This window comes from Notolabrus celidotus, chromosome 10 (genome assembly GCF_009762535.1).
Source record: "Notolabrus celidotus isolate fNotCel1 chromosome 10, fNotCel1.pri, whole genome shotgun sequence".
Classification (NCBI taxonomy): Eukaryota; Metazoa; Chordata; class Actinopteri; order Labriformes; family Labridae; genus Notolabrus; species Notolabrus celidotus.
In genome coordinates this window covers 13,574,762-13,592,453 of record NC_048281.1, presented here as the reverse complement: position 1 = coordinate 13,592,453, position 17,692 = coordinate 13,574,762, and the positions used below count along the sequence as shown (strand labels likewise).

The 17,692-nt window shown below is 40.1% G+C and overlaps 3 protein-coding genes across 4 annotated transcripts; 2 read left to right on the top strand and 1 right to left on the bottom strand.

Moving 5' to 3' along the window:
* The first annotated feature begins 129 nt into the window (after nt 1-129).
* Nucleotides 130-3,243, top strand: rab9a (RAB9A, member RAS oncogene family). 2 transcript variants are annotated; one of them, XM_034693933.1, is made up of 3 exons: nt 130-332; nt 1,327-1,446; nt 1,568-3,243. In XM_034693933.1, exon 3 carries the CDS (start codon nt 1,607-1,609, stop codon nt 2,213-2,215), a length of 609 nt encoding a protein of 202 aa, XP_034549824.1. In that variant the 5' UTR covers nt 130-332; nt 1,327-1,446; nt 1,568-1,606; the 3' UTR covers nt 2,216-3,243. The 2 variants fall into 2 exon arrangements, with proteins under 2 accessions (XP_034549824.1, XP_034549825.1); XM_034693934.1 differs by lacking the exon at nt 1,327-1,446 and having other exon boundaries at nt 131-332.
* A 240-nt stretch (nt 3,244-3,483) lies between these two features.
* On the bottom strand, nt 3,484-6,075 carry trappc2 (trafficking protein particle complex 2). The gene is made up of 5 exons (XM_034693935.1): nt 5,947-6,075; nt 5,559-5,662; nt 5,193-5,337; nt 3,843-3,928; nt 3,484-3,746 (listed from the first exon to the last, which is right to left on the bottom strand). The coding sequence occupies exons 2-5, from the start codon at nt 5,649-5,651 to the stop codon at nt 3,648-3,650; spliced, it is 423 nt and encodes a 140-aa protein (XP_034549826.1). The 5' UTR covers nt 5,652-5,662; nt 5,947-6,075; the 3' UTR covers nt 3,484-3,647.
* Nucleotides 6,076-7,647: 1,572 nt separating this feature from the next.
* Nucleotides 7,648-17,645, top strand: ofd1 (OFD1 centriole and centriolar satellite protein). The gene is made up of 23 exons (XM_034693361.1): nt 7,648-7,785; nt 7,881-8,000; nt 8,120-8,323; nt 8,414-8,482; nt 8,576-8,603; nt 8,690-8,797; nt 8,883-9,019; nt 9,145-9,318; nt 9,449-9,555; nt 9,657-9,776; nt 10,564-10,637; nt 10,718-10,809; nt 10,948-11,137; nt 12,349-12,479; nt 12,699-12,810; nt 13,159-13,860; nt 14,090-14,246; nt 14,354-14,445; nt 16,335-16,463; nt 16,632-16,801; nt 16,894-17,082; nt 17,159-17,229; nt 17,512-17,645. Exons 2-23 carry the CDS (start codon nt 7,905-7,907, stop codon nt 17,552-17,554), a joined length of 3,195 nt encoding a protein of 1,064 aa, XP_034549252.1. The 5' UTR covers nt 7,648-7,785; nt 7,881-7,904; the 3' UTR covers nt 17,555-17,645.
* The last annotated feature ends 47 nt before the right edge of the window (nt 17,646-17,692 follow it).

Here is a 17,692-nt window from a genome sequence, read left to right as displayed (position 1 = left end):
AATCGATAATCTTTTACAAGAACATGTATTTAAGATATTAGGGGGGAAATAATTAATTTATTGGCACATAAATTCATGGTAGCCTGGGACTCATGCGCATGCGCGTAACTGCACAGAGTCGTACATTCGATTAGGTAGCACTACTCAATAGAACACCGGAAAGATCACATGATAGGAGTGTGTACATGTATCATTAGCTAGCTCGCTAGCCCTTTCGAGCTCACCAGGAAGCGACCTGACGTTTTCTCGAGCCACGCCACAGACAGGAGCTGTCAAACATATGTATCAATATTATTTCATGATTCTTCCATCGTTGACTCTGCAGCAGCCAGGTATGTTGCTAGCAATATTGCAACCAAGGAAATATGAACTAGCTGTCTGAGCATGATGCATGAATCTAAGTCCAGCTGTGTTCCCTTGTTTTCATATTAGCCTAGCTATCACTTAGCTAGCTGATGGAACCACAATTAACTGCGAACAGGCTGATGTCTTTTTACCAGTAACTTAATATTTTAGACAGGAAATGTCTCAAGTAGTGTATCGATACTTTACGTTAGAGTGCTCACATTGCTTAAAACGTTTGACTCAACTCAACTTTATTTATAAAGCACCTTTCATACATAAAAACATGCAGCACAAAGTGCTTCACAGAATAACAGAGACAGAAAACAACTGCAATGGTAAACTTATAAAAGGCATGATTATTAATAAAATACTTAAAAATAAAATAAAATCAATACAGTCAAATTAATAAAATAAGTTATAGTGGAAAGAAAAGTTAAAAAATAAGGTAGAAGATCAGAAGAATACAAGAAATAAATAGATAAATAATTAAATATGCTAAATACATTTTAAAGCAAATATTCAAATAATAATTATTCAAATAATTATTCAAGTAGTATAAATAATAATACAGTCCAGGGCTAAAAATAAATTACTCCACATTAAAAGCTAGAGTAAAAAGGTAAGTCTTAAGTTTACTTTTAAAAACATCCAGAGAGCTCGCCATTTTAATATCCAGAGGCAGAGTTCCACAGCTTAGGGGCATAAAAACAGAAAGCTCTCTCTCTTTGTGTGAGACACACGAGGAACATTTTAAAAGGGAAGCATTCAAAGACCTCAGTGATCGAGCTGGAACTTAAAATGTCAGGAGATCAGTGATGTATGGAGGAGCAAGGCTGTTAAGAGCTTTAAAAACAATAAATAACCTAAAAATTAATTCTAAAAGAATTGAATTAGCAGCTAGTAGCCAGTGCTTCTCCACAGTAACTGCTGTCATGGGCCATTTGTTAAGCAGGAAACTGATTGTTTATCACTGTCTCACAGCTGGTTAAACGTTACCTACATGGCTGCTTACATCAACATAAAATAAATGAGCATGTGACCAAGGACCAGAGACTATAGCACATGATCTGGACGAGTGGAGGAGGCATAAGTCAATCAGGGGTGAGACAGAAAGGCAGAAGACACAAAGACATGCAGTTAAATAAATTATTTACATTTTACATTTCAAATGTAATTGTGATTTTGTACCTTTACCCTTTTGCTTAATGCATCTCTCCATCAGGTTCATTATTTCAACGTGGTCGATCAGAAGTGAATAGCCATGTCAACAAAGACATCCCTGCTGAAAGTCATCCTGCTGGGTGATGGTGGCGTTGGGAAAAGTTCCATCATGAATCGCTATGTTACCAACAAGTTTGACGCGCACCTTTTCCATACTATTGGGGTGGAGTTCCTCAATAAGGAACTTGAGGTAGACGGCTCACAGGTAACCCTACAGATCTGGGACACGGCTGGCCAGGAGCGTTTTCGCAGCCTGAGGACTCCTTTTTACCGTGGCTCTGACTGCTGCTTGCTCACCTTCAGTGTTGATGACAGCCAGAGTTTCCTCAACTTGGGCAACTGGAAAAAGGAGTTCATCTACTACGCGGATGTCAAGGAGCCAGAGACGTTCCCGTTTGTAGTCCTGGGCAACAAACTTGACGTGACAGACAGGCAGGTGTCGGCCGAGGAGGCTGTGCAATGGTGCCAGGAGAACGGGGACTACCCGTATTATGAGACCAGTGCTAAGGATGCCACCAATGTAGCTGTGGCATTTGAAGAGGCAGTGCGTAGAGTGCTGGCAATGGATGAAAGAACGGACCACCTCATCCCCACGGACACAGTCAAGCTCCACAGAAAGCCTCGCTCTGCCGGTGCTTGCTGCTCATAACATCCAGGATATCTCACTAACATTACTTTGCTGTTTATGCCTGTTATGTGATGAGGCTGTAGGTGTACAATGCTGTAGTAACATCTTATTTAAACGTATGATGCTACTGGCTTTATGGTTTATATACTGCTGAGGGTTGAATAATGCTTATATAGTTTGACTTCTGTTTGAAGAGTTGGGAAACACTATATTCAGTCCAAGGTGACTTAAACAAAAAACTTCAAATGAAATCAATCTTTTGCTTAGTTCTGCCATCTTTCAAAGGCTAATCTTTGGAGGAACTTGTGTCTTTAGTTCTCAATAAGTACCTACCTATTGGGAACGGAGGAAAAAGAGGAACACATTTTGAAGTTTCCTTTTTATCTCAAATGGCTTATTGTTCCTCTGTCATGAAGGCAAATATAATGTGACTCTTGAAAAACGTCAACATGTGTACTACTTTGGTCGTGCAATTATCACAGGGCGTCTTAACTTCACTCCCATATATAATAATGAAGACAAGAGTGACTGTTTTCATTCTGCCCAATAACCTTATTTCTGAGAATGATGAAGTAGTTGAAGCACTACTTTTGCGTAACTAACATTGAAGCTTGTTGTGATTTTTGCACCTTTAGGTCTTGTTTGTGCACATTCTGCATAGTGAATAGTTCATGGCTACACGCTGGAAGCACTGAGGGACATGCTCCCTAACAGAAGATACTTATTTAAGCAACCACAACATGCATGGCATACGGTGTACTTACATTTTTGGGAACTTTTATATTTTGTAAACTGTTTTTAACTAAAGATTCACAAATAGCGGATATTATTGAAATAATGCTATCCTAATTGTTTGGTTTGTTTTGATCATTTCAATCTTTATAGCGCTATATTAACATTTTTTAACAGTTTTTCCCCACGTTTAATATTTAACAAAGTGAACCTTTTATTTACCTTGACTGCTTCTCATTCAGATTTCATATCTGGTCAAAGCTGTACTACTGGTATGCCAAATGATGAATAAACCCTGAGAAATGTCTCGAGAAGTCTTTTGCAGTCTGAAAGCTCTATATTCATTATACTTCAGTTTGCACTGAACTGAATGCAACCATTCTGCTTTACCTTACCACCACATTTCATGAATCTATATACAAGAATATAAATCATTTGAGCCGGCAACTGATTTTACAAACATATATTATTAGCTTTCAGATGTCTTTCATTGTCAGCCTGAAAGTCCAATGTTCAAATAAGCGCTCCCTGCAATAAATCCAGAAACAAACACTATCTTTAAACTGAGACAAGACATTATTTTAATAGAAAATTCACATCTGTGTTAAATATTTACATTTTTCAACAGTCAAAACAAACATATAGACAATACACGGGTAAGTAGAGGTATATACTTAACAGACAGACAAGATGTATTCACATTGTTGTGCATGTGGAGTGATTAATTCAGGAGATGTTTCTTTCCAAGAAACTGTACTTTCCTCTCAAAAGCTGTAGAGCGGACAGGTGCGTTGATTTCATAGAATGGGTTCATTGCAAACTGGAAGACAGAATAATATATTTGATCAAACATCGGAGAAAAAGAAACTCCAGATGTTGCTTCTTCAATGATTTCCGATAGTGAAAGAAAACTTACCTTAATGTATAAATCATAAACATCGTTAAAGAAGTTTTTGATTCCATCCTCTTGTCGCACATCATGCAGCATGATGAATCTTATATGTATGGTGATAGTTAAAGAAAATTAAGTCATGCTGATTCATTCTCAAATACAGGGTGACAAAGCAATGTGACTGTCCTATATTATGACTATCCTATAATGATACTGTCCTATAATGTGATTGTCCTATAGTGTGACTGTCTTGTAAAAACTTTTTCATTATACCGCTAATGATGCAAACAGCAGTAGGGCTACATCTTCAGTATTTTCCATTATCTGTTCTTTCTATTCAATTGTTAAATAAAACAGAAGGAAATAATAATTCAAATCTCAATAAACCCCAGGATGTGAGTTGATATTTAAAAAAAGCTTTCTTTGATTGTTTTACAAACAGACCAGAAATACAAATAACTCTAGATATTATTATTATTATTATTATTATTATTATTATTATCATTATTATTATTATTATTTAGATAATAATGTTTAGGAAGCTGAATTGGGAGTGGATTTTGTCAAGTTATTGATTTTTTTGATAACTGAAATTACTTAAGTACAAACAATTAAAATGCAACTTCTAGTTTACATTGTTTCAGTTACACTACCAGTCAAAAGTTTGGAAACACCTAATCATTCAAGGGTTTTTATTTTATTTTAATCATTTGAAACATTGTAGATTCATACCAAAGACATCAACACTATAAAAGAAAATATATGGAATTATTTAATTACAAAAAAGTGTTAAACAAACCAGAATATGTTTTATATTTTAGATTCTGTAAAGTAGCCTCCTTTTTCCTTCATGACAGCTTTGCACACTCTTGGTATAATCTCAGTCTGCGTCATGAAGTGGTCTCCTGGAATGGTTTCTAATTAACATGAGCCTTGTCAAGAGTTCATTTGTAGAATGACTTGCCTTCTTAATGTGTTTGAGACCATCAGTTGTGTTGTTCAGAGGTAGGGTTAGGTTAGTACACAATAGATAGCCCTATTTGACTACTGTTGTAATCCAGATTATGGCAAAACCAGATTATTTCATAGTTCTGATGTCTTCAGTATTAATCTACAATGTTGAAAATAATTAAAATAAATAAAAACCATTGCATGAGAAGGTGTGTCCAAACTTTTGACCAGTAGTGTATATTAAAATGATTGCATATCCAACTTATGTCAACACCATTAGTGTAGTTAACACGGCAATTTCAACCTATATTTTTAATTTTGTAGGCATTTACCACAACAAAAATAAAAACAGTCTTCAATAATTCAGACAAGCATTTATATAGGGATCAAAAATGGAAGATGTGAATATGGAAAAAAGGATATGACCTGCAGTGACAAAGGCTGAAACAAACCACTCGTTGAACTTGTCCACAGTTTTTAGGTACATATTGTTGGTCAACCACATGTTTTCATCCACCAGATCCAGAGCTGCATGTGCGATAAACTGGTTCAAGTGACGATGGTCATCCTGTGGTGAAGAAAACAAAGGTTGTCAACGTGGGAAATACTGTAACATTATTCCTTATATATAAATACATAAGACTGGGAATGTGTTCTTTATCATAACATGATGCTCTGACACTATTCTGCAGTCTATGGTTTCTGCATCAGTATCCATCACTTTCTCTTTGCCACAGATATTCAACAATAATAAATGTACTGGTGTAAATGTTAATTCTAACATGTTACCTTTGATTCAGGCTTCCCAGCTGGCAGGAACTCCATCTCAAACACAGGATTGTCATGATGACCGACCATGACGAAATAAAAACTTCCAGACATCGTCTTTTTTTCTTTTTAGAAGAGCCAAAAGGTCATGAAAACGATTAATGCCAAAGAAACTGCACTGGAAGTTAGACTTCCTGGAGTAACTATTTATAACAGGATTGCGATTATTCAAGCTAACAGGCTAACGTCAGCCGCAGTGTTGCACTGGCGTCAAGAGTCGAGTCGTTTAGGTCTTTTAAGTAATTCTTGTAACATAAATGTATATACAATGCGTATTTAGAGACTATAAAGTATAAGATGTATACGAAAAGACGGGCATAATCATTCAAAACAACCGACTTCAGCTTACCCTTTTAGTTTGCTTCCGGTAGAGGCACAGAGCAGTCGCACAAAGATGACGACAGTCAAGTGAGGCGACCTAATAATCCTCTACCACATATTTCTACTGCGAAAATATTTACGTGAAATTGGACTTAAATGTTGTTAATATTTGTCCTTCGTGAATGAGCTGTACTATATTTTTGTGATCAAATTAAACTTATTAATGTGTTTATTTTCTTATTACGTCATTATCATGGGACTTCCGTTAGAGATGGGATTTGAGCTCTTTGAAGGGAATAGGATTTTGAGGAGCCGTTCCTTTCAAAGAGCCGTTCAAAAGACTGTCTTTTTGGCTCATTGTTATATTTATTTATTTCAACCAGGGGTAACTCGTTTTTATCAAGGAAACAATCATTGGTAGCAGTTATAACATAAGATTTGGATCAGAATAATTCAAATTTACACATATTGGTGGGAATTATTATGAAATATTGATTATAATTTTGTTTGGCTTTGTAAACATTCAATAAGATGATGCCATATCCCCATGCTTCGACAGCGAGATCACTATTTAGAATTTTCCCTCACCTAAAAAATTTGTGGCACTATAAAAACTACACAGGCTACAGATAACTTCCATGCAAAACAACTTTACTGTATAATTTTCCACACAAGAACATTTTAGCAATACAGAAAAAAATATAAAAAGAACAAATAAGAATAAATATATATGTATATAAAAAATATAAATATAAATAGAATAAAAATGAAGACATTATAAAAATGTGAATGCTAAATTGTACTACCCCACCTGGGGCCTCATGAACAAAGGGTGCGTGCGCACAAAAATGTGGCGTACGCTCTTTTTCACGGCAAAGTTCAGATGTATCAAGAGGGAAATGACCGTGGAAATGTGCGACGCCTCACGCCAACTTCATGGCTGGCATACGCACCATTCTACAGTTGTTGATCCTTACGCACAGATGCACACGTGGATATTTTTGTGTTTACGACATTTTCTGGATTTGAGCATACGACATGTTTCAGTAGGAAATGTGCAATTTTTTTTATTTATTGTTTAATCTGTCATTACCAACCATAATCACACCATGTCAACCTGTCACTACTGAAACATTTTCAATACTGCCTGTAATTACTCCTATTTTATCTAAATTCCATTTGTAACATTGTATATACCTAAATTGTATTCTAGCTTTATTTATCTATTTTTATTTTGTTTTATTTTATTTTATTGTATTTTTATTTTTATTTTATTTTATTGTATTTTATTTTATTGTATTTCACTTATTGAAACTTCTTTCTTGATTGTACTTATGTCTGGGTTGCTGTAACAACTGAATTTCCCCCCCGGGAAATCAATAAAGTAATATCTTATCTTATCTTATCTTAAATCCATGCAAGTCTTTGTACATGAGGCCCCTGGTGTTTCTACACCTGAACTATTTTACAAACAGGAGCTCAGCTCCTTAACCTGAATCCACATCAAAACAATGTAAACAATAACAAAGTGTAGACAATAAGTGTGAAGAAAAGACTCATGGGGCAATCAGGTGACACATGAAGGCAGCGTGGGCACTCTGCATAATAAAAACAGCTCCCAAATGAACAGCTCGCAACTGCGAATCGGTTCTCATCGTTCACTTAAAAGAGCCGTTCATTCAAAAGACCGACTCGTTCGCGAACGTCACATCTCTGACTTCCGTAACACTTCCGTTGTCGGATTTAAATGTTATCGGCACGCCTCCTAGGAGGGACGCACAGACGCTTTCTGGTAACTATAGAAATAATTTCATATTTACTGGATACTAGTCGTAAAGGAGAAGAGGCAATGAGCGTCTGATACCAGGTAAAGGTACTTTGAAGGTTGTTGTTCGGTAGTTCGCTATGTCAGCTCTAACGTGATGTTGTAAAACTAACGCGACGTTGTGTCTTTAATGGAAGGTCCAACAAAACAACACAACAGATATGTCCTCTGCAAAGGAAGATACGTTAACCCCAGACGAACTGAGGAAAAGACTCTATCAAACCTTTAAAAGTAAAGGTGTACTGGACACTCTCAAAGTAAGCCTTACTGATATAAAGTGTCTAAATCCAAAGTCTGTAACACTATCCTGCGCAGTGCAAAGAGCTGGGTCATCATCATCATCTCTGTTGTCTCTCACTCTCCTGATCTGATTCAGACACAGCTGAGGAATCAGCTCATACAGGAGTTAAAACACCCACCTGTGACTGGAGGGGAGCCAGTCCCCAGACCAGCATCAGTAACATCTGAACCTCTTTTGGTTTCAACCTGTAACACCATAGTAGCTGATCATCTCCGCACCTGTGGACACGAGTACACCCTTTCAGTATTCTACCCTGAGAGTGGGCTGTGCAAAGACAAGGTGAGCATGTTTTTGATCATATATTGACGCTTTAACTTTGAAGAACGTTATTGCAAAATAAAGATTTTGGCTTCTTATCTGTTTTGGCAGGTTTCCTCAACAGGAGAACTTCTTCAGCTTCTTAGAGTACGTCCTGAATCAGTACTTTACAGGACCCTGGTAAGCAATTAAATCATTTAGTTTTATTTAAAAGATTGTTAAAATCTAAATGATAACTGTGATAACAGGGTAATTGTGTGTAATGTTTTACAGACTTCAAACAAAGAGAACAATAATAAAGGTATGTGCAGCATTCAGTTCCCTTTTAACGCAACCTCTGTCTCTGACCTTACTCTAGTGCTTGACATACTTTCTCTTACCTTTCAGGGTTCCTGATCAGCCTTCTCACACACCTAACAGACCCTCATATACAAAGCCTGTGCCGTGATGCTGACACTCAGACAACCAGCATGGGAACATATGGAGACTCTCTTGGTATAATGAAATAAGTCTTACATTATTTTCCCCATATATGCCTGCCTAAACACATTTTCTCACATCATCTTTCTTCCATTCACAGTTGAGAAAATGAAAATGATTGACAGAGAATATGAGAGCGTCGACTACGGTGCGGATAAATTGTTTTCATTCCAATCAAAGCTGGCTGCGTATAGGAAAGAAACTGAAGCACAGATGCAAGCAGAAATGAACACCAAGGTACACATCGCAGTGTTTATTTATTAAGAGGTGTGAAGCACAGCTGCTGCATACACATATATATGGTTACTATGTTGTCATGTTGAGTCGTCCCATTGGTTAATGTCTGTTTCCTTTTACTGAAGATGCTACACTTCAAAGATGTAGAGATTGCCAAAGTGAGGATGGAAGAAAAAGCTAACTTTCACAGAGAATTCGATCAACTGAAACAAGAGCTGGAGAGGACGTATGAAATGAAAGCAAGGGCACTGATGGAGCGGGAGAAGAACGCAATTGATCGGCTTCAAAAACAACAAGAGGTACGTCACGTTTCTTTTTCCCTTGTGTTTTATTGCAGAGCTTTAAACCACACTCTTTAGCATGAATTCCAGTTGTTTGAACCTAAAAGTGTTACTCATGCTGTGTTTTTGTGTTTCCTTGTTTCTTTAGATTGAAGAGAAAAATGTGTACATGCAGAGACAGTCTGTCCTGAAAGAAATTGAAACAGTGCGGAACAGAGAAAATGAGCTGAGGATGAGAACAGAGGCGTTTGAAAAGTATGTGTTTTTATTAGCATCCATGCTGCTAAGAATATGCTCTCTTTTAATGACCACTTTTTTTATAGAGGGTTTGACTGTGGCTGTTTGTTTGATGGTAGGACTTGTCAGATTCATGAGGAGAAAGTCAAAACCACTGAAGAGCTGCTGAGGAGGAGAGACCTGGCAGTGAGGACCATGGAGGACACTTACGACCAAAGACTGAAGAATGACCTGTCCAGGTATTTTCAGAAACCCATTATTTCTACACACAAGGTCTGGTTGTCAAAATGAAGTGTCATAGAGTTGTTCTGTTTTCTGCTGCATGTGTTTGAAGGTGAACTGACTACTCTAACTACCCAAAGAAAAAATACAGAAAACCCTCCATGCACTGGAAATGTGCTCAAATCTAAACTCTACCTAACCTTGGCATCCTCAAGGGCTCACACACAGAAAAGAATCTAACATTTTATACATCACAGAATTTCATCAAGAGTCCAACAGTAGCTGCAGCAAGTTAGACTCAGTCACGAGCGGCTCCCGACTGACAGTCCAGCGAGGCTCTTCAACTGCTTTGGAGGGTGCTCTGTCTCCTGATTTGCTGCTCCTGAGCTTGCCGGTGTGCACCAATCAGGCTCCACCGTCGGCTGCACCTGCAAATGGCAGCAATCTGGGGGGGGGGGGGGGGGGGACACTATCTACACACTCACACTCACGGAGCACTACAAAAAAAAGGGGATTAGCCACACACGTATGGGGGCGTGGGTCTGGACGTTACACTTAAAAAGTTATGGCATTTGGTATTCTGGTTATAATTTAACCTCAAAGCCCTAATAAGAGAATTTCTATGTTAATATGCTCATTCAAGATCATGTTTGATGCAATCATAGTCCTTCAACATGAATTTAGATGCCATCTATCTGGTACTATCTGTACTCTCTCTTATAGAAAAAGGACAAGGATTTAAAACAAATATTTAGCACTGATTAAGTTTTGGAGCTCTCTGTTCTTCTGTCGTTTTAAAATTAGATACCAGCTCGAGTTAAAGGAGGACTTCAACAAAAGAACGGAAAGACTAAGCGACAGTGAGAGCAGAAACAAAGGTAAGTGTTTGACTAAATTCAAAGTAAGAGACTGGTTTTATGTCGCACATGTGCTTATTACATTCTTTTATTTATCTCAGTGGAAACAGATCGTATCCAGAAAGAGTCAGAAGTCATTAATTCTAAACTAGAGGAGCACAGCCGAGCATGTTCAGAGCTAAGACGTCTACAGGTACACAAAGAAACCCCTCCTCTGACAGTGCGCACTTCACCCTCTTCAATGAAAAATTGTTCTTATATTTCAAACTAACCTTACAGTAATTCAGCGTTATTTAATTCCTGCTCTTAAGTCTCTTCTGTTGTTTTCCAGGCCGAGCACGATACAGCACTTCAGCACATTTCCCTGCTGACTCAACAGAAGGAGATGTTAAGAGAAAGACTTGAGAACATGAGCGACTACGCCTGCTTGAAAAGAGAGAAAGCAGAGGTGCAGGGGCAACTGAGGCTGTTAAAGAAACAGCTGGAGGAAGCTCAAGAGGAGAACAGGTTTCTCCATGGAGGTAAAGGTTTGGCTTCTGATCCCGAGAATGTCCCAGGAGTCTTAGCAGGCTGTAACTTCCATATGTATGACTGATTTCTGAATGGAGGAGATGTTTAATATCTATGGAGGATGTCTGTGGGAATAAGGGCCCACTGAGAAAACATTTTTTTGAATGGAAGGCGAGCAAAACATTTTTTTTACAGTGTAATGGGTTTCTTTTATTCAGAGAAAAAAGTCAGAATTCTGCGGGGAAAAGGTCAGTATTTTGGACTGCGGGTGACTTTTTCCCCAGAATTCTGATTTTGATCTCAGAATTTAAATAAAAAATGACACTGTAAAAATTGTCTTTTGTAAATGGTGGGCCAACAAAAAAACATTTTTAAAGATGTAATATTATTTTTTTATTCAGTGAAGAAGGTCAGAATTCGGAGGGCAAAAAAATCTGAATTATGGAGGTATATAGAATTTTTTTAAGGTGTAATTTTTTTACATTCAAGTCAGAATTCTGACTTTTCTTTCTCGCAGAACTCTGAATTTCAATCTCAGGATTCAAAAAAATGTACACTGTAAAAAAGGATTTTTTTGCTCACCAGCCTTCCCAAAATCTTTTTTCTGAGTGGTCCTTATCCTCTTATAAATATTACCTTAGAAAATCAGCACTTTAGAATACTCTTATTTTTCAGCTCAGATAAACACAGCTCTGATGTGACATTCAGTCTGAGCTCATTGTGAGCTGTGGGAGATGCAGTGTACTGTGAAGCATTCATGTTAGTCTGTCCCACTGCTTCTGGCTCCACTCAGTCTTTCTGAATGTGTCTTGCCTGCCAATGTGGGGCCTCTGTGCTGTGTCTGCAGCCCTGCAGACCACTCTTTCTAAAAAGGAAGCAGTGAGAGAAAAGAGGATGAGAGTGAAGGAGAGCAGAGAGCACAGTGAGCAGAGACAGAGGGCTCCCGTTTACCCATGGCAGAGAACCAAAGTCTTACCTCTCTCTCTGAGGGATACAGGATTCTTCCTGTGTGAGGATGAGGAGGGGAGCAGTGGGCCCCTCTATCCTCACTGCTAACAAAAGGCAGCAACATGGTGTTAAGCCACATGTCATGTACTCCCATGCTGGTCAGATCCATACAGCCAAGAATCAGCTCACAGTGATGATACTCTAGAATGCCTTCAGTATATATTATGTTGCACTTTGACTTTTGATGTTCTGACTCTGATCACCTGTCTCTCAGATTTGGGCAAGCCATCCAAAGAGCAGCTGGCTTTGCAGATGGAGCTCCGGAGACTGCAGAGCGCTCGCAGACTGGATGAGGAAGAGTTTGACAACCAGAAACAGGTGGTGCAGGCACAGCTCCAGAGTGAGGTCAGTCGTACCACTGCTTCTCACAGAGCGTGGGAAACTATGTGGTCATCCTATTTTCATATAGTGTATTCTCACCTTGGGGAATTTCTGGGGCTTTTCCCTTAAATCCATTCACCCTTTGACATATACTTTTTTTTTCATCCGTCCATCATCTGTGCAGCTTATCCCTTTTCCCACAAGCACGCTATAACTCATTGTTTGATGTCCTGTTTTCTGCAGGTGGAGCGGAGCACTCAGCTCAAGGCTCAGCTGATGCAGTGTGAAGAGAAGGCACAGTGGATGAGCAACCACATTAATGATATCAAAATGCAGCTCCGTCAAACTCAGCAAGGTACCCCATTACTATGCATGTATGTCAGGCAGGTCTAGTCACTCTAGATTACAGAGGTCTTGTTTGCAGTTAGCGTGTAGTTAACTTTACTCTTTCTTTTCATACAGCAGCTTCCTTTTCTGTATCGTGTTATTCTGTAGCCATTTAACCCTTCTATGAGGGGAAATCCTTGATAAAGTAGGAGTACAAGCACCTAGAAGTGTAAACGCATGTGCAAAGTTCTTTAAAAAGTAGTTGCAAACTTTTTCCTGATCTATTCTCTTTAATGGTGGTTGTTCTTCAGTATTAGTGCTCAACTATCCCCTTCTTTGCCTTCTCTTTTTCCCCCGTTTCCATTAACAATCACAGCTCTTGAAAATGAAGTGCTGCGTAACCCAAAGCCTTCACTTGTCGATCGCTCAGTACTGGATCTCAGCCCCGACAAGCTGGTCCCCCCTGACTACTATGTGGACCGAGCTCTGCTGAAGTCCAGGGTGGGTTATGATGGTGTTTGTGAAGCAGGTGCCGGAGGACGCGTGTTGCCTCGGAGCAGCTCTCCAGACTCGGACGAGGAGCTGGTGGCCGACTCCAAGGCTCGCATTCAGGAGCTGCAGAAAGAGGCTGACATGTTGGAGGAAGCTTACAGGAACTACCAGCAGAGGGCAGTGCGCTCCACTGTCTCACACATGCTCCCCCCTAGAGCTCTCTCCCCTCCACATCGCCCAGACCCTCTTCTAAGAAAACAAGTCTCTCACCACTCACACACTCAAACACCACACATGTCGAAGGTTGCACTCAAACCACTGTCTCCACAAACTACCAGAGCCCCCTCCTCACAACCCTACAACACCAGTAACTATATACCTCCAGCCCAACCGCGGGTGACCTTTTTGGAAGACCAAAACCGACCCCAGTCCCCACTTTTCCCTGACCACAGTCTCCACTCATTGTCCGAGCCTCTGTTTCTACGAGAGGAACCTCCTCGGGATGGAGGCAACTCTCCTTCCAGACGTCTATCCTCCACACCGCGCCCGTCCCCCAGGAAAAAGCTTCAAAGAGAGATCACAGAAGGTACCCTCCAAAAATGATTTACCCCGTGAAAGCACTTCAAAAGGGATTAGATGCAACAACGTCTTAACTGCAGAGAAATAAATAATGAAATAGTTTCACATTTTACTCCTACTGTATATCTTCATAAATGTTTAAACATTCTCTCTACACGTTCTTCACATCAGTTTTTGAATTGTAATCCTCCTTCCCTATGAGTATCCCCTAATGCAAAGTCTTTCCCCTCTCATAGAACCAACTTTGTCTCCGATGGTGTTCCAAGAGCCGTTATCTGACAGGCAGCCACCTCGTGCCCCCTGTGATGAGGTGGCGACCTCAGGTGATTTTTCCTCTGAGCTCAGTCCGCCCCCAAATCCGCAGCTCAAGAGCACAGCACGAGGCCAGACCAGGTACCATCTGGCATCGCTTTGGCAAGGACATGACATCATTTTAAATACACTTCTACATGGAGATGATGAATGCTAATAGGCTTCATGTTTGACTCTGTTTGTGTCAGTCCACCGGAGCTGCAGCCTGTTGTCTCCAGTCTGGAGTCTTCCCCTCTGCCAGAGAAACTCAGCATGGAAGATCTCACAGGGACTTTGACAGGTACTCTGGACAAGTTGGTGTTCTTTCTTATTATTGTGAATGCACTTAAACATCATTCACTTCAATCTGTTTTAAGGCCACAAATTTAGTCCATTGTATGTGAAACATTGCAGCTTTCTTTGATGTGCAGCCTTGACTAAATCTCTCGCGACCGCCACAACAGAAGTTGAAGGCACATAAAGTTCTCTTTATAGTTCTTTTCATGTTGTTTTTACTGTTTGGAAGGCATGGATTAGAGACAACAAACTCTCATTATATATTTTTTTAAAGCACAACTTGAAGGCTATAGGCTTCGACTGCAAGAGGAACTGACACACTGTGATCCTATCTCTCTGCCTATCACTTACTTTAACTCTCCCTCTTCTATTAAAATGGAGTGTCTGAGCTCCCTTGTCTCGCTGGTTTCTCTGAGTTGCTGCCGTAGACGGCATGCTGCTGCAGATGTGACAGACTCATGCATCTGTCCCACTACTATCATCTCTCTCTCTTCACCTCCCTCTATCCCTCTAACCAACCCCAACATGGTCTCAGCAGATGGCTGTCTAACATAAGTCTGGTTCTGCTCGAGGTTACTGCCTGTTAAGGAAGACATGGATTAGAGACAACAAACCCTCATTACACTTATTTTTTAGAGCACAACTTAAAGGCTATAGGCTTAGACTGCCGGGGAAATGACACACTGGCATCCTATCGCTCCCCTTTCTCTGCCTATCACTCACTTTAAATCTCGTAGACGGACTGCTGTTGTCTGGTTCTGCTCGAGGTTTCTGCCTGTTGTTTTTACTGTTTGGAAGACTTGGGTTAGAGACAACAAACTGTCATTACATTTTTTTTACAGCACAACTTAAAGGCTACAGGCTTAGACTGCCTGAGGGCTCTGACACACTGTGATCCCATCTCTGCCCTCTCTCTGCCTATCACTTACTTTAAGTATACCTGTCCCATTAAAGTTACTAACCATAGACCTTTATGGAGTCTCTGAGCTCCCTTGTCTCGTACGTTTCCTGAGTTGCTGCCGTAGCTGGCCTGCTGCTTTGGACGTGCCAGACTCCAGCTGCTGCTACAACTCCTACTATCCGTCTCACTACAATTATCCATCTCCCTCTATCCCTCTTATCAACCTCAGCACAGTCAAGGCAGATGGCTGTCTAACATGAGCCTGGTTCTGCTCGAGGTTTCTGCCTGTTAAAAAAAAGTTTGTCCTTGCTGCTGAAACTTGCTAAATGCTGCAAAGTGCTCTGCTCATGGTGGGTTAAGAGGAGATCAGACTGTCTGTAAGATGAGGCTGGATCTGTCTTGATGTTGGGTCTTTGTTAATAATATAACATAGAGATGGTCTAGACCCGCTCTGTTTGCAAAGCGTCTCAGAATAACATTTGTTGCGATTTGGCACTGTACAAATAAAGATTGATTGTTTGATTCATTGATTGAAAGTTTTCCAGGCCGGCCTGAAGTTTTTATTGTATCCTCAGATAAACAGCCTGACCCCAGACCTTGCTCAGATTGCACTGATGACTTCCTTGCATCTTGTCTGTTGCAGAAGAGCTAGAGGGCTTTAAAAATTGTGTTATGTAATTTATTCATCTGTCCGTACAAACATTTTCAAACTCAATTATTGCATGCGCTTTCTCTTTTTTCCCCTTTCCATTGTCGGTTATTTAATCAAAATCTCTGCACGGCATAAACCGAGTATATCCGGTTTGGAGGCTTTGGATTTGAGAATGGCTGTTTTTTAATGAGTGTGTGACCAGCCTCCAAAGTGTCCTTTCAGTGGCCCCGCACAATGGTGAAGATGAAGGGCAGCTGATTATGTATTCTGTGCCGGTCCTCTGGCCCTGTTGCATTATGGCAAGGAATAAAAGATCTCTTTGTGCACGTCTTCCCTCCAGAGCCCGGCCACATTCCAGAGCTTCTCCCGGACACTGTCGTCCCTCTCTCCGAGGAGGCCCCTGACGGCCCGGCTGTCCCCCGCCCACAGGACCTCCCAGAAGACCCCGAAGACTCGCAGGGCCAAGCGGGTGAGTCGTTAGTACCCCCTCCCTTGTTACCGACACTTTATCATAGTTGACCCCAAATGATGAGAATGGCCTCCTTTTACAGTACAGTACAGTCAGACTGTATGAATCTCTCATTTTACACTCTGAGGTTCACCAAAAAAACTGACGTTTGAATCCATACTTTAACAGGAGTCCAACAAACCTTAGTTGAATCTGGAGGGGAAGAAGAAGGGGAGGAAGAGGATGAGGAGCAGAGGTGGGAAAGAGAGCGAAAAGAAAAGCAAGAAAGAAGGCAAAGGGAGGAAGAGGAAGCCAGAGAGAGGGAGCTGCAAGAGCTTGAACGACTCGAGAAAGAGACGGTAATGATTATCCTGAAATCAAAAACCTGCACATATCATATCTGTCCAAAAATAAAAGCCTGTTTGTTTAGACTGTCTGTCTTTTTCACCAGCTTTGGCAAGAGGAGCACACAGGAGAGAAAGAAGAAGAGGGAAAAGAAGAAGGAAGTGGAATGAAGGAAGAAGATAAAGAGCAGAGGAGACAGACGGATGATGAAGAGGAAGAGAAAGCTAAAAGTGAAAATCCACTTGAGAAATACATGAAGATGGTCCTGGAATCTAGAGAGAAGCAGCGTGCACAGGTAGATTTGTCTGGGAGTCCTGTAGAGCTTTACTCTACTTGTTGCTCCCCTGAATATTAAACTATTTTCTTTTTAGAAGCCTGAAGGAGAAGAAACAGGACTCGCAAGCCCAGAGGTCAAGAGTCTGTCTGAGGAAAAAGATGACAGGTAACCTTGAAAAGTTGGTAAAGATGCACACAAAATACAAAGTCTTCCAATTCAAGAGTCCTGCTACGACTTTAGGAAAGTTTAATAAACACATAAGCCTTCATAATCCTCTTCCCACAACATTTAATGTCTTTTATAGTTCCTCATCTCCCAGCCTTTGTTTTGTGTTTTTCCTGGAATCATGTTGTCTTAAGGATGAGATACTTTTCCTATTTTTAGAGCAGTTTTTTTCCCCCTTGTCCCTCAAGGCTTTACCTGACTAAATGTATTTTGTTTTCCCAGCATCGCAGCTTATTCACACAAGGATGAAGATGATTTCTGGTGAGCTGGTCGTCCCCCTCAGTTCATAAACTGATGAACTTCACAAGCCTGTGTAGATTTGTACTCTTTTATTAAATGAGAGGATTGTACATTTGTTTCTGTATGATCTTTTTTGTTCATGAAATACTTGAAATGTATAAAC

Excerpts from the sequence above, each read along its gene's own strand:
- rab9a (XM_034693933.1), top strand. The coding sequence starts at position 1,607 with ATGTCAACAAAGACATCCCTGCTGAAAGTCATCCTGCTGGGTGATGGT.
- trappc2 (XM_034693935.1), bottom strand. The coding sequence starts at position 5,651 with ATGTCTGGAAGTTTTTATTTCGTCATGGTCGGTCATCATGACAATCCT. Across the intron at positions 5,338-5,558 it reads CTGGGAAGCCTGAATCAAAG|GATGACCATCGTCACTTGAA; the intron begins GTAACATGTTAG and ends TCTTCACCACAG. Across the intron at positions 3,929-5,192 it reads AGCCTTTGTCACTGCAGGTC|ATATAAGATTCATCATGCTG; the intron begins ATATCCTTTTTT and ends CTATCACCATAC.
- ofd1 (XM_034693361.1), top strand. The coding sequence starts at position 7,905 with ATGTCCTCTGCAAAGGAAGATACGTTAACCCCAGACGAACTGAGGAAA. Across the intron at positions 11,138-12,348 it reads GAACAGGTTTCTCCATGGAG|ATTTGGGCAAGCCATCCAAA; the intron begins GTAAAGGTTTGG and ends CCTGTCTCTCAG. Across the intron at positions 12,811-13,158 it reads GCTCCGTCAAACTCAGCAAG|CTCTTGAAAATGAAGTGCTG; the intron begins GTACCCCATTAC and ends TAACAATCACAG.